At 44.7% G+C, this 14779-nt stretch overlaps 1 protein-coding gene across 1 annotated transcript in view; it reads left to right on the top strand.

Annotated features, from left to right (window-relative positions):
• The window catches only part of LLGL2 (LLGL scribble cell polarity complex component 2), a 54295-nt gene that overhangs the window by 26614 nt on the left and 12902 nt on the right, over positions 1 to 14779 (top strand). The window contains exons 9-14 of the mRNA XM_056858934.1: positions 79 to 233; positions 5922 to 6139; positions 8827 to 8894; positions 10462 to 10615; positions 10741 to 10845; positions 14434 to 14726. Of these exons, the coding sequence (XP_056714912.1) occupies positions 79 to 233; positions 5922 to 6139; positions 8827 to 8894; positions 10462 to 10615; positions 10741 to 10845; positions 14434 to 14726 (993 nt within the window). The remainder of the gene's footprint in view (positions 1 to 78; positions 234 to 5921; positions 6140 to 8826; positions 8895 to 10461; positions 10616 to 10740; positions 10846 to 14433; positions 14727 to 14779) is intronic.

Raw genomic sequence — 14779 nt, 5'->3', positions numbered from 1 at the left:
TTGCTACAAGAATGGCTTGTCTCACTTCTGACCATGAAATACTGTAATGAGCATGTCCCTAAACCTCGTCCCTCCCAGGCTTCCTTACATTATATTTCAAGGAGGGATGCCGCGGGCAAGCTACGGTGATCGGCACAGCATTTCTGTTATCCATGGCAATCAGCAAACAGCCTTTGACTTCACATCACGAGTGATAGACTTCTTCATCATTGCCAATCCCGATCCACTTGCAGGTATGTGGAAGACATCAGGCTTTTAACTTCTGAAGGCTGGATTGAGTTAGGTCAACTTTCGGGGGATACTGAAATGCCAAATGTGTCCACTTTCAGATCAGTGTGGAATATTAGCTAAGTCTGATCAACTCTTGTAATGGAACAGAGACATCTTTAAAGAATCCATGTGTTGGACTAAAAGTATAAAATGTTTATAAGAGGGGCTCCTAGCATCTTTGAAGTATGACTCTTTTAAATCCTTGTGGCAAATAATCTTAGATGAGAAATTGTCATTGTTGGGCTTCTCGCAGGGTATGATATTAGATCTTGGGAAAACTGAAGCTTTCACCAAAATTAAAAAGTGCATTAGAGAGCTTGATTATAACAGCACTACTTTTCGTGCTTGCAGTGTTTGTTCATCTCAGTTTTTCGGAATACCAACACCACGTGGTTTGCCCACTTATACTTATTATTTGACAACTCCTCTTCTTTCTAGAGCTATCTGTTTCGCTAGACTGAATGCTAACCCCTCTATGGTTATGCAAGGGAGAATTTTGAATATACCATACCCAGAAAGGACCTGTCCCTTCTCTTCTGGCTCTATTGATTCATTAGCTCATGCCCTCTTGGAATGCAGCTTTTATGAGGAACTTCGATCACGTTATATCTTTCCCCTTTTAATATATAAACCTAATGCCTCTGTGTCTGACATGCCTTTTTTATTAAGGAACAGGGATCCCAAGGCTACATTGTCAGTGGCAAGATTTATTTCAGTCCTTATATCCCTCAAACCCCATTAGATTTAAAATTAGGCTGCTCAAGATCAATGGATCAAGGAGTTTCTAAGAAGGGACAAAGGAAATGTTTATAAGAACAAGGAGAGGCAAAATAGCTATTGTTTTAAGCTGTGAAATACGATTTGCAGTCCTCCCCTGAAACAGAACACTGTGTTCATGATGATAGAGCCTCATTTTTTTTATATAACTTGTATCAGCAATGTGGTCCTTAATTACTGTTTGGATTTTCACTGGCACTGAGCCTGAACCATTTAGTATTGTCAACAAGTGGCTGTGTTGGCAAGACAGAAATCAGCCCTGTTGTACTGGTATACAATTGTTGTCCCTTATGCTGGCAAAATAGACCTAAAGATAAGAGGGCCAGAATGTACGTTCTGCAGTTCTGAGACATCTTGCAACTCTGCAACTACAAGCTATGTTTTTGAGAACCAGTAAGGTAGTCAGTCTGCCCTGAATGGCCAACTGGGTCAGTCACCATCCTTCAGCCAAACTTCCTTACACTATCAATATATAACGAGGGGAGTGGTATCTGAACATAAACCAAAAGAAACCAGTACTGTTGCTTTAAATTTCACAAGAGAATCTTAGCAGTTTTTGAAGTCTTACTGATTTTTATTCCTATATGTAAAACAAAGTTTATAACATAAGTTTGCTGATTCCATATTGCCTTATTTATTATGAAGGCTTCTGCGGAAGCAAAAGTAAAACAAGGAAAAATCGCGAAACCTTGTCAAAAGCTTATGTATTTATGTTACATTATCTGTATGAAAGCTTATATATGTAATGGGAGTTAACCATTAATTAATGTATATAAAATAGACTCCTTTTTGTACAGTGGTGTTGGTTTCTATTGGTTAAACTTCCCTACACAGCATTTGTGTAAGAATAAAAGGGGCTTGTGTGCTGTCATGAGATGAAGGGTGGGATAAATGTAATGCCTGTGAATCTAATGGACAAGGCAGTTTTCTGTAAAGACGACTGCAGCAGCATTATCCTTCCTGTGTTTCACAGCACCCAATATAATAGGCATGCTCCTCTGATCCTGGAGAGAATAGGTATGCATCATAACTAGTATCCATTTTGACTAGTATGCATCATGATTATCCATTTTACAACACATCCGTACATGCATGAAATGATGAGGGAAGTTGTAGCTGTTCCATGCTTAATTCAGGAAGTTGGTTCAGTCATTTGAGGTTTCTGTGGCTGGCCAGCTTCCCTGTAACCAGTTGCCTAAGCCTAGTGGGAATCTGCCGCGGTTCACCTCATCTGCTCCTTTAGAAACTCTGCTCTCAGCAGACTGAAGGAGCTATATACCAAATCCACTTATGTTAATGAGTCATGCTTATGCAATTGCACTTGCGGTGTTGGGAAGCCTTTATTAAATGTTCATGGACAGGACATTTCCAGTGCTGGTTATTTGGACTTGCGTCTTACAGTTCAGAATGTAACTGGACTCATGACAAACAACATATAGCCATCTATGATCAACATAATGCTCTGCCAAGAGTACAGTTTGGGTAATCACAACAAAATCACACAAGGTTGGAAGAGACCACAAGGGCCATCCAGTCCAACCCCCTGCCATGCAGGATCCCACAATCAAAGCGCTCCCGACAGATGGCCATCCAACCTCTGCTTAAAGACCTCCAAAGACGGGGTACAGTATCATTCTTCTGTAATGCAGGGTCCAAAATGCCAAGTTACATTAATTTGGTATCCAGAGGAGACAGTTCTATTTGTGTATCTTTTCTCTTGGCTGTGACCTGGCACTTCAGCTGTTGCAGTAGTTTGAATTCTAGATTGTAATCTTGCTTTTAGAGCAGGTTGGGATTCCAGCCACCAGTAAAATGTTTCTGTGAAAGACAGTGGCCATTTATGCTTGGTAATTAGCAGCACGTTCCAGGCTGAAGTTCCCCGCAAATTTTTTTTTTTTTTAGTTTTTCACCCTGAACCATCATTCAGGAAGTGACTGCGAAGCCGGCACATGCCTGCTTCACATTTCTTCAGAGCCCCTTTAACGCGACCTTTCGTGTTTGCTCCGCCCCCGCCTCGAAGAAGCCCCTCAAGGAAGCATGCAAAATCATAGCCGCTCGTAAGCTATGCAAATAGAGGTTGCTAATGGAAGAAACGAAGGAGCAGGCGAAGAGGTGGTGGAATTTCTCCTTTTGCAGCAGACCGTGAATAGGCATTTTAAAGGTCGCATTTAAAAAAAGAACTTTGAGCGTCAAAATTGACCCTGCATAAATGGCCTCAGTTTGCTTACACAGTGGGGAGTGGTGCTGGTATCATTTGCACTTCTCCTTTAGGCACAGGAGGAGTTTGGCTGTGATCCCTTCAGGTTGGAATTCCAATGTGCGTGAGCGACGCCACAAGGGAGGAAGGCTGTTAACGGCACTGAAGGGAGTCTATAGATTTTTATTTTTTTTGCTTACGAAGAACATTCTTTGACATTTGATAGGAGTTTTTGAAACGACAAATACTGAAATGGTCGGGCATGAAGCAAAACTTAGAGGAGGGGGCCCCTCTCTTGTTTTAAGGCGTAGCCTTCTTCAGGCAAAGGCCAAAAGCTGTTTTAAGAGATCTAGATGCAAGCATTATCTGCCTTAAGCAACTGCAGGACAAAACCAAAATGCCTTATTGCCTTGAATAATGCATAATGCATCTTTTGTATTGCAAAACTGTATTCCAGTGCAGAGACTGATACAGTGGAAGAAGTGCCTCTGAAGCTGTTGAGCTCTGTTGACGCCCATTTGTGTGGCGTTGCCACAGCACGCTACTTTTCCTCTTTCCAAAGGAACTTTGTATGGCAACAATCCCCTTTTGCCAATCCGTACATTCTTTAGTGTGCATTATATGTATTTTGCTTTCCAAAAGCAAAAGTCTTGGTTGGCACCTGCAGCAGCTGTAGTGGAGACTTCCAGTTTGCTAATTAAAATTCCTCTTGTTAAGCAGAACCTGCAATGCAGCTTAGATCACTTCTAGTGACCTGGGCCAGCCCCGCCAACTAACACAAGATTAGCGGGATCATTGCAGAGTGAGCAAAAACGCAATTCGTCACCCAGCTGCAGGTGACAAATCCTGTCAGTTCGTGTACTAGCCTCAAATAAGAGATTTCCAGACCTCTTTGGGGGGATGTTTTGTGTGGCATTTACTACTCACACAATCTTGAATAAAGCATGTGCTCATTCATGCACTGTCCATTTTTTCCGCAAGTATTTGAATCAGCGGAATATCTCTGTGCCCTGTTATTGGACCTCCAGAGAAACTGGTTGGCCACTGTGTGAGACAGGATGCTGGACTAAATGGAACACTGGTCTGATCCAGCAGGGCTCTTCTTACATTCTGTGTATGTACTTTCTCATTTTTCCACTACTGAGGGGGAACTCTGAGAAGCAGCCCCTAATACAGCGATGGCGAACCTTTTAGAGACCGAGTGCCCAAACTGCAACCCAAAACCCACTTATTTATCGCAAAGTGCCAACACAGCAATTTAACCTGAATACTGAGGTTTTAGTTTAGTGGCCCACATCTATAATGAGGTAGCACATACCCATCAGGGTTAGTAACCCATGATGGACCTTTCCTCCAGAAATTTGTCCAATCCCCTCTTTGTCCACATCCTGTGGCAAGGAGTTCGACAGGTTAATTACATGCTGGGTAAGTGGGTGTTCTTCTTTTAGTAGGGGATTTCACTGAAAGGTGGGAGGCGCCACAAAGCCCGCGCTGTGGCCCGAGCACTCTGCTCCCCTCCAGCTATGCCACGCTGTGAGCTATGCTCCCCTCCAATCTAGCTCCTCTCCAACCCCACCACGGGAATCACCTTTGCCACAGACTCAACAGGCTGCCGTCCGCGCCGCACCCTCACGCCGCATGTGAGCCACCCGGCATGTGAGCCACCCTGCCGCATGGGACAGGGGAGGGAGGAAGCGCTCCCATTGGGCTGCTGGGCAGAGGGGCGGGTGATGTGAGAAATGCCCTCAGGTGCATGTGGAAAGGGGGAGGGGAGCAGCCCGGCCCCGCGTCCCTCTGGCTTTCTAGTAACGAATTCAGACGAACTCTGTGCTGAGGCAACGGCTCGCGTGCCCACAGAGAGAGCTCTGAGTGCCCCCTTTGGCACGCGTGCCATAGGTTTGCCACCACTGGGTTTGCCACCACTGCCCTAATACAAGGATTGGCTCTGTTTTTGCCATGCCTGCTGCAGAGAGTACCGTGAGGTAAGATGCTCACATTGAACCACTGATAAAAGATATCTTATATCTCTCTGCAAAAGACGAAGTGGTTTTTCTTTTGGCTGACCAGCACTCTTGTGCTACGGAGAAGGTAGCAATGTTTCTTTTAGCTACCATGAGAATTCAAGGAAACTAAGCGGAACTTACCATATTTTTCCGTGTATAAGACGACCCCTATTTTTTTAACCCAAAATTAAGAAATCAGGGATCGTCTTATACATGGGGGTGTGTACAAAATACGGGCAGGGAAGAGAGCAGGGACCATGGGAAGGCCGGTTGCTGGCCGGCCAGGGCAACCGGGCTCTTCCCTGCCCGCTCTCTTCCCCGCCCTTCAGCTGACGGGCGGGGAAGAGAGCGGGACCTTCCATGTATAAGACGACCCCCAATTTTTTTCTAAACATTTTTAGGAAAAAAGACCGTCTTATACACGGAAAAATATGGTACCCAATAGCTACCATGAATGAATTTTATTAGTTGTATTTTTATATACTAGATATCCATTTTATACGATAACCAATATGCCAATAAAGATAATTGAGTTGAGTTGAGTTCTGTGAGGTACCCTCATGCACTTGCTGGAACCCGACAACAGACCTAAATCACTGGCCTTCTCATAATATTTGTTGCTGAATGCACTCTTGTCTTCCTGCATGAAGTCTTTTCTTATCTTCTCCCTGCAGAGTTCGATGATCCTTCTGCAATGGTGGTGCTAGCTGAGGAAGAGCTGGTGGTAATAGACCTCAAGACTCCAGGCTGGCCTTCCGTCCAACCTCCGTATCTTGCGTCCCTTCACTGCTCGGCTATCACCTGCTCCCACCATGTCTCCAATATCCCACTCAAGCTGTGGGAAAGGATAATTAGCGCAGGGAACAAACAGAATTCTCACTTCTCAAACATGGTATGACAAGCACGTGTTTGGTAGAGCTGGAATGAACTTAAAGTGAACGATTGCTGTGAATGTGTCAGGTTAACATCTCGGTTCTTTTGGAATGTTTCTGCTCTTAAGGGAGAATGGGGGAAGTTTGCAACATTTAAATCTTAAATTCAGTCCCAAACACTTATAAGTAATTACATTTCCCAGTCCATAACCCAATTAGCTGTTAACATTGCTGGGAAAACTTGGAATACCTTCTGTGACACGCAATGAAGTACCTCTCCCAAAACCTACACAAAGGGTCAAGGAGGATGTGCACTCTTACTGCGCAATCCTGATGTGGGGGCAAAAGGGGATAGGAGCCGGTGTGATCCCTCCGCCTGCATTAGCGTCACTCGCACCGGCTAAGTGAGCACTAACTCCAGCGGTGGGGCACCTATGCTGGCTCTGGGGAGCTGCGCAACAGCGCGAGCTGTGGGCAATGGCACAGCCTCGCTGCCATCATTTCCCTGGTGCTAGGCCTCACACCTTCGTCATGGGGGGGTGGGCATTCCCCTAACCATTTTGGGCCTGGAAATGCCCCTTTTTGCAGGCGCAGAGTTGTGTGTGTTAAGTGCCGTCAAGTCGCTTCTGACTCATGGCGACCCTATGAATGAAAGTCCTCCAAAATGTCCTATCTTTGACAGCCTTACTCAGATCTTGCAAATTGAAGGCTGTGGCTTCCTTTATAGATATCCAATGCAGATTGAAACCTCAGGAAAACATGTCCTGCAATCCTTGAAACAATACAGAATTTTGCATATAATGCAAAGGTTGTCAGATTTCTCACTGGATGTTTCTGTGGGTTGGGGTTCAATCAGATGAGCATTCTGAAAGAGGTGGGGGAGACTGATTCAATGTCCAGTTTGAATTAATTTGATTTCAAGATTATCCATTGTTCCTTGTGAGAGGAATGGGTATGGATTAGCTTGAAAACTGCCCCTTCCGCTAGGTTTTGCATGTCTTTTTTTTAAAGTGTCCCTTCCATCTCAGTCCTCTTCCACTAAAACAACCAAATTATGGCTCTTAAATATAACTTACATGCTCTGCTGTAACTTGAACCTGTGGATTAATATGCATTTCTAAACTTCTTGATTGCTATGCAGACTGGAACTGTGTGCATCTAGATACAGACAATCAATACATGATAGACAGACTGGACGGTCAATTGTCAGAACCCTAGAAGGTGACAGTAATGTTCTCTGGCCTTACCAGCGCACAGTAAAAATGGACTGGGACTCAAGAGTGTTTCCACCAGTTCAGGCTGGTGCTTGCACTCGGCTTTCTGCAACAACAGCTGCTGTTTGCAGATAATGCAGCTTAGTGGATTTCTTCCCACCTTTAATAGTAAAAACTTAGCAAGATGAAATTGGCTAGTAAAAGAACTGATTTCTTGCCTTAATCCAGGGGTCTGCAAACTGCGGCTCCCGAGCCGCATGCAGCTCTTTGGCCCGTTGAGTGTGGCTCTCCAAACTTGGTTCGGAGCCCCTGCTCTCGCGCCCGCTCCCACCGGCAGCCGGGCTGCGGAGCCGCGCGCCTGAGAGACCAAGAGAGTGCGAGAGAGCAGGCGAGCGGGCACGCTGTATCTCCCCACCCCCGCCGTGGAGAATGGCCAGGTCCCCCTTTCCCTCAATGGTTGGGAGGCTAAAACCTCCCCTCCCCTCTAGCCGCGCGATTGCTGGGCAGGCGGCTCTGCGGTTCCTCCCCCCCCCCACCTGCCCGCCTATCAGCTGTTGGGCTGGGCGGGCTTCCTTTGGTAGACCTGGCCTCCGGCTGAGTCCCATTGGGAGGCCATGTTTACCCACTGGCTTTCTTGGCGGTAGACCTGGACTCCGAGAAGGGGAAAAAGTCCCCCTTCAGAGGCCAGGTCTACCAATTGATTTCTATGGTCCTCCGGAGGCCAGGTCTACTGCCAAGAAAGCCAATGGGTAGACCTGGCCTCCCAATGGGACTCAGCCGGAGGCCAGGTCTACCAATAGGAGGCTTTTATGACGGTAGACCAGGCCTCCAGACGGGGAGGGGGAAATGGCAGGGACTTACAATTTAATTTTTATCAATAAATAAGATCACCATTAAGTATGATATCAAGTTTTATTCAGTGTACCTATAGTTTAATTAAGACTTAAAACTTTAATTAAAGTTTATTAAGTTAATAAGCAGTGTACTTACCTATATAGTTTAAGTTTAAGAAATTTGGCTCTCAAAAGAAATCTCAATCGTTGTACTGTTGATATTTGGCTCTTTTGACTTAATGAGTTTGCCGACCCCTTCCTTAATCCAACAAAGACTTGTATTTGCTGTTGATTTGCTGTGGAATGCTTTCTCCCTCCCTTCCCCCTCCCTGCATACATAATTGTGAGCCAATGTGGTGTAGTGGTTAAGAGCGGTGGTTTGGAGCGGTCGACTCTGATCTGGAGAACCGGGTTGGTTTTCCCACTCCTCCACATGAAGCCAGCTGGGTGACATTGGGCCAGTCACAGTTGTCTTAGAGCTCCCTCAGCCCCACCTACCTCACAGGGTGTCTGTTGTGGGGAGGGGAAGGAAAGGTCATTGTAAGCCAGTTTGATTCTTCCTTCAGTAGTAGAGAAAGTTGGCATATAAAAACCTACTCTTCTTCTTATACTGTTTTTTAAAGTTGTACGCTTGTGCCCTGTCCCAATTTGTCTCCTTAGCCATGGCCAATTGATGGAGGTACCAGCTTGGCTCCTGATCCTCCCCAGAGGGACTTGCTGCTTACAGGGTAAGTATAAAAACAGAGAGCTTCCTTCAGGTTACTTTTACAAAGTCGGAGTGGAGACTCTTGGCAGAGATAACTGACTTCTGATTGTCGGATGGTGTAATGCAAGGGTCCTAACATTGAAAAGGAAATAAAAAACATTGACCGTTTTGAAGAGGGGCCAGTCTGTAGTTCACTGATAAGGATTGGTGACCTTTCCTGAAGGTACCAGGTCAGGCCTGTCACCGAAAAAACAAGTGGGCTTGTGGGGTACGAGAGAACAACGGTACCTGTGGTTGTTTGCCTGTGTGTATGTACATGTCTCTTGCTCTGCACAGTATGACTATTACTGTTTTTCATGTAGAACATTAAAAAAACTATTTAAAGCTGTGCAAAAATCTGCAGAGGATTCCTGTCCAGATTTCTGATAAAATTGCCCCACTAAAAGGCCTAGGCATCCTGCCCCTGTGCTCCCAGGTACAGGAGCATTCAGGAGATGCAATTTTTGATATCCCTGAGAACCCTGTGCCCTGATTTTGGGTAGAGATGGCCAGACTTTACAGCCTTTCACTGGACTTCATAAACCCTTGTGGGATACAGGAATCTTTGTTGTGGGATTAATCAGGTTAGCCTTTTCTGTTTCCTTGCTGAGTATAACAAGCAGGCCCATGGTGTCTCAGATAGAGCCACATGAAGTTTTTTATGCAACTGCTTGCCATGTGCATCTGCCAATTGTGCTACTCCAAACTCCTTTATACAAATCTTGCCAGTTCATATTATTCCCCTCCAATTCATTCTGGATGTTCATTGGAGTTTTGTCCCTTAATTAAGTTGTTGGACAGTGTAACAAAAGCTTTCTAGAGTGGTAGTTATCATGAACAAAAATTCCCCTCTTGCCTGGCGAAAGAGCAATTGCTTAAAAATATGTGGAAATAAATACAGAAAAGCAGTTTCCCCCAGTGGTTTTCAAACTGTGTTCTGAGGAACCCCAGGGTTCTTCAGTCAAATGCCAAAGCAGGCAAGCTTTTGTAAAACCAACTGTCCTAACACTATTGACTTTTCCCTTGCTGTGTGCAGCCACAGGGGAATGTTGATGTGGTCTTGTATGAATGTTGACATTTGTGCTTGGCAACAATTTATGTATGTCTAATGGGCCTGTGATCAATACTCCGTGTGACTGTGCCTCCTGGAGTATATCTCAGCCCTCCTCTAAACCCGGCAGGGTTGTTGTGGCCTGGAAAGTTGGCAGTGACATTAGCATGACCTTTTTGCCCTTTTCTTAATTCTTTTCTGAGAGCCAGCATGGTGCAGTGGTTTGGAGCGGTGGACTCTGATCTGGAGAACTGGGTTTGATTCCCCACTCCTCCACATGAACGGCGGAGGCTAATCTGGTGAACTGGGTTTGTTTCCCCACTCCCGCACAGCTGGGTGACCTTGGGCTAGTCACACTCTCTCGGCCTCACCTACCTCACAGAGTGTCTGTTGTGGGGAGGGAAAGGGAAGGTGATTGTAAGCCAGTTTGAGTCTTCCTTAAGTAGTAGAGAAAGACAGCATATAGAAACCAACTTTTTTTCTTCTCCTTTTTCACCAGGCATGAGGATGGCACAGTGCGGTTCTGGAACGCGTCTGGCGTCTGTTTGAGCCTCCTATATAAGCTAAGCACTGTGAGGGTGTTCCTCACAGATGCTGATCCCAATGACAATATGAACCAAATGGGGGATGATGAGTGGCCTCCACTGCGCAAGGTGAGATGTCCATACTATGGGCAAGATCTGCTGCCGTGTATACCTGCTAAGAAGCCAGTCTGTTGTGCCAGTCCTTGCTCTGTGCTGAGATGGTCTCTTTGTTTCTTCCCTCCCTGCCATACTAGGTTGGCTCTTTCGACCCTTACAGTGATGACCCCCGGCTTGGGATCCAGAAGATCTTCCTGTGCAAGTACAGTGGCTACTTGGCTGTAGCAGGAACAGCAGGGCAGGTATTGAAATGTGCTAGAAGTACTTTGGTGGGTGGTTTGAAGCACACCCTTCAGCTGGCCACATGAACCCATGAAGCTGCCTTGTACTGAATCAGACTCTTGGTCCATCAAAGTCAGCATTGGTCTACTCAGACCGGCAGCGGCCCTCCAGGGTCTCAGGCAGGGGTCTTTCACATCACCTACCTGTCTGGACCCCTTTAATTGGAGATGCCGGGGATTGAACCTAAGACCTTCTGCATGCCGAGCAGATGCTCTACCACCGAGCCACAGCCCCTCACCAAGATTCTGCATAAATGCTGTTCATCTAGTGGTCTTCTGTGCAGTCCCACATGGGAACTGCATGTACGCAGGTCAACCGCGGAGAACTCTGATGAAAAGCTTCTAGAAGCCAGGGGACGCTTTGCCCCCTCCCCCTCCATCAACAGCTCTTCCCGCCGAAATGGCCACGGGGGCAGGGAATGCGGCCATCCCTCAGTTCTCTCTTCGCCACCGTGGGGAGAGGTCGTTTGGAGAGCTTCTCTTCCAATTTTTGTGAGTCTAAATGGATTTTGAGATGGCCCTGTTTAAGAAGTGTAGGACCTGCCGGGACCAAGGTGGCTCAGATAGATGAACACGATAATTGCCTCTACTATCTGGGAGAGGGGCACATTATTGCTTCTTGTAGTTACAAGTAAGCAACTCTGTTTTTCTTCCCCAGGGAGCATTGGTGATTTTATTTCTGTTCTCTCTGAAGTGAAAGATGATGAAACCGGTTGCCTAAATGACCTGGAATGTCCAGGGGTTGCAGGAGCAGAAGCTTTCTGTACACTTTCCATGCTGTTCATACCCAGGCATTGTTTTATATGTTCTTGAGTTGAGCTCTGGCTTAAACAGGCTCTGGGAACGAAATCCTCATTAATCAGATTCCAATACCATCTCCAAATTAAGGGGGAGTTATCACACTAGCAAATCAATGCTCTATAATGGGCTTTTTCTTCAGTTATGTCTGTTTGCGATATTCATTGTGCATTTTCCATTCTGGTGGTTCTGCATCTTATGTACTGACATATCTGCCACTTAGCCAGCCAATTTGCAATTAAGGCTACTTCAGCCTAATTGCATTCATTATGCCTGTCATTTTGAATACATCTACGTTCTGAGTTCTTGCTTTGTTTTAGCTACCTGGCTCTTGATGCTAGCAGCAGCTCTACCAGAATACAGTTATCAGCATAATGGAGCAAACTGGGAAGGATGTTTTAAAGCTTTCATTAGCTAGAGTGCTATATGAGAAATTTCTGGATTGTCTTGCTGGTTGCTGCTTTTTCTACAAGGTTTTTGTCATTTCCCTATCAATGAAAATGAAAAAGGCTTGAATGGCTGATGTGGGGCAGAGTTGTGCTTTCCACACAAGACCTTTTTATTGGCAAATTTCATTCAAAAAGTCTCTGCCACGGTACCCATTGGCCTGTTGAGAAACTTCTGTTGCTGCATCAACTATGGAAGGCCGATGCATAGACACAGTTGAATATATTTTAGTCCCTGATACTGGATTGGGAAGCCCAAGCAGGATAAAACAAATGGCAAAGACACAGGCATATAAATATCCATTGCGAAGTGTGAATTTCTCAGAGTGTGGGCATGTGTTTTTAAACTAAGATAGGTACCACTACCAAACTGGAAAGGAGCCAGTGTGGCTAATGAGCAAAGTCACTGGAGTCATAAAAGGCAAGAAATCATCCTTTAAAAAATAAACGTCTTGCCCAAACAAGGTAGGCAAGAAGACACTTGCCCAAGTGGCAAACATAAGGTGACAATAAGGTGGGTGAAAATATAATATGAAGAGCCTATTGCTATAAATATTAGTATAAACAGCATGAATTTCTTTAAATAGATCAGAATTAGGGGACTGGCTGAGGAGGCAGTGGAACCTTTAGATGTCAGAGGTCAAAAGATTTCTAAAGGAGGATTGGGAGACTGAAAAGACATGAATGTTTTATGTCATTTTTCACTGAAGAAAATGTGAGTCATTTACTAATACTGGAACCTCTGTCTTCATGAAAGGTGTTGAGCTAAGTAAAATAGAGATGATCAGAGATGAATTTCTAAGGCTAATGGGCAGATTACAAACTAAAAGTCACTGGGTCTGTATGACATGCACCTGAATGTTCCTTAAGGAAGTCAAATGTGAAATACCCAACATTTCTAACATTGGTCTCCCTTCCAGAGGATTGGAAGGTAGCAAATATAATTCCAGTTTCTAAAAAGGTTATCTGGGAAATTAAAGGCCAATTAGCCTGGCATCTGTTATGGGTAGGTAACTCTTACAGGTGCTACTGGATTCAAATCTAAGTGTCTTATAGTCAAACAGATAGAGGAACAAGCTCTTGAAGAAAGATCAGCATGCTTTCTGAAAAGGGAAGCCCTGTCTCACCAATTTTCTATAGTCCATTGAGAGGATTAACTAATATGTGAACAAGGGTGATCCAGGAGACATCATATATTTGAGTTTCCAAAAAACGTTTGACAGAGTCCGTCACAAAAGGCTCCAAAAGAAACTTAGCAATAGGATAAGAGGACAGGTGTTGTTATGGATTAAGAATCTGTTGAAAGAGGAAGCAGAGTAGGAGCAAATGGACATTTCTTGCAGCGGATGAAAGAAAGTAGTGGAGCTCCAGAATGATTGGTATTGGAACCAGTGCCATTTAATTTGTTCATAAGTGATCGGGAATTCCCCTCCCTCATTCAGTGGGACTCAAATGGCTTACAAAAAACAGCATCCAGAGCACAAGACAGAGCAGAGCACAAGACAATTAAAAGCCAAAAGAGTTGTTATCTGGGTCTTACCTACAGTGGTGCTCATGTAACTATTTGGTAGGCTGGTTATCAGCAATGACCTGCCAAATGGTGGTAGAAATTTTCATTACACAGTTGCACCATACCAAAAATAGGAGAAGCAAGGTATTGGAATAATTTTGGCTATTGGCAAGAATGTTTACTAACCATGATGTCTGCTTCATGAATGGTTGTCTGTGGCTGTTACCGCACTAGGTATTCCCAGCGATGTATCAAGTGTTTGGAAATGTTATAAAAAGCATCGCTTTAAAAGGGTTTTTGGATGCCACGGCTAAAAAATGGTTGGAAGACGTCTTCACAACTAAAGGGGCCAAACAAAGTGCTAACAGTATTTTTTATAACATCTCTTAATACATCGGTGGGAATACACAGAAAGTGCAAACAGTATTTTTTATAACATTTTCAAACTCTTAATACATCGCTGGGAATATCTAGTGCGGTAACAGCCTGTGTTGACACAGTGACCTAGCACCAGAAAAGCTTATCTTACCTTTATTCGAGTAGCACTCCTTCAAACGTCATGAGTGTTTTATGCAATAAGTGTCAATTCTATCAAAAAATGAGTTTGCTTGCTGCATAGTATTCCTCTCTCACACGCACACCCTAAAGTGAAATTAAGTCATGAAATAGTAAAATGCAAAATCTCTTCTTCACTGATTTCTTGGTAAAGACCTAAAGAAAGGAAGGATGAGTATGAAATAGTTTGCAGTGCTGAGATCTCGAAATGGTCCTGAGTGAACTTTTTGTCCCCTTTAGGTACTAGTAATGGAACTAAACGATGAAGAAGCAGAGCAAGTGATCGACCATGCAGAAGCAGACCTTCTCCAGGATCAAGAAGGCTATAGGTGGAAGGGTCATGAACGGCTAAAAACCAGAGAAGGGCCTGTTCGGTTTGAACCTGGCTTTCAGCCATTTGTCCTGGTCCAGTGTCAACCACCAGCTGTGGTTACAGCACTGGCTCTTCACTCTGAATGGAAACTGGTGGCCTTTGGTACGAGCCATGGCTTTGGGCTCTTTGATCATCAGCAGAAGCGGCTGGTCTTTGTTAAGTAAGTGATTTCCTGGAAAGATACAAAATCTCCAAATCTTGCATTCATAAAAC

This window comes from Euleptes europaea, chromosome 1 (genome assembly GCF_029931775.1).
Source record: "Euleptes europaea isolate rEulEur1 chromosome 1, rEulEur1.hap1, whole genome shotgun sequence".
In the NCBI taxonomy this organism is placed as follows: Eukaryota; Metazoa; Chordata; class Lepidosauria; order Squamata; family Sphaerodactylidae; genus Euleptes; species Euleptes europaea.
The sequence above is the reverse complement of the archived record's forward strand: the minus strand, read 5'-3'. Positions and strand labels throughout refer to the sequence as shown.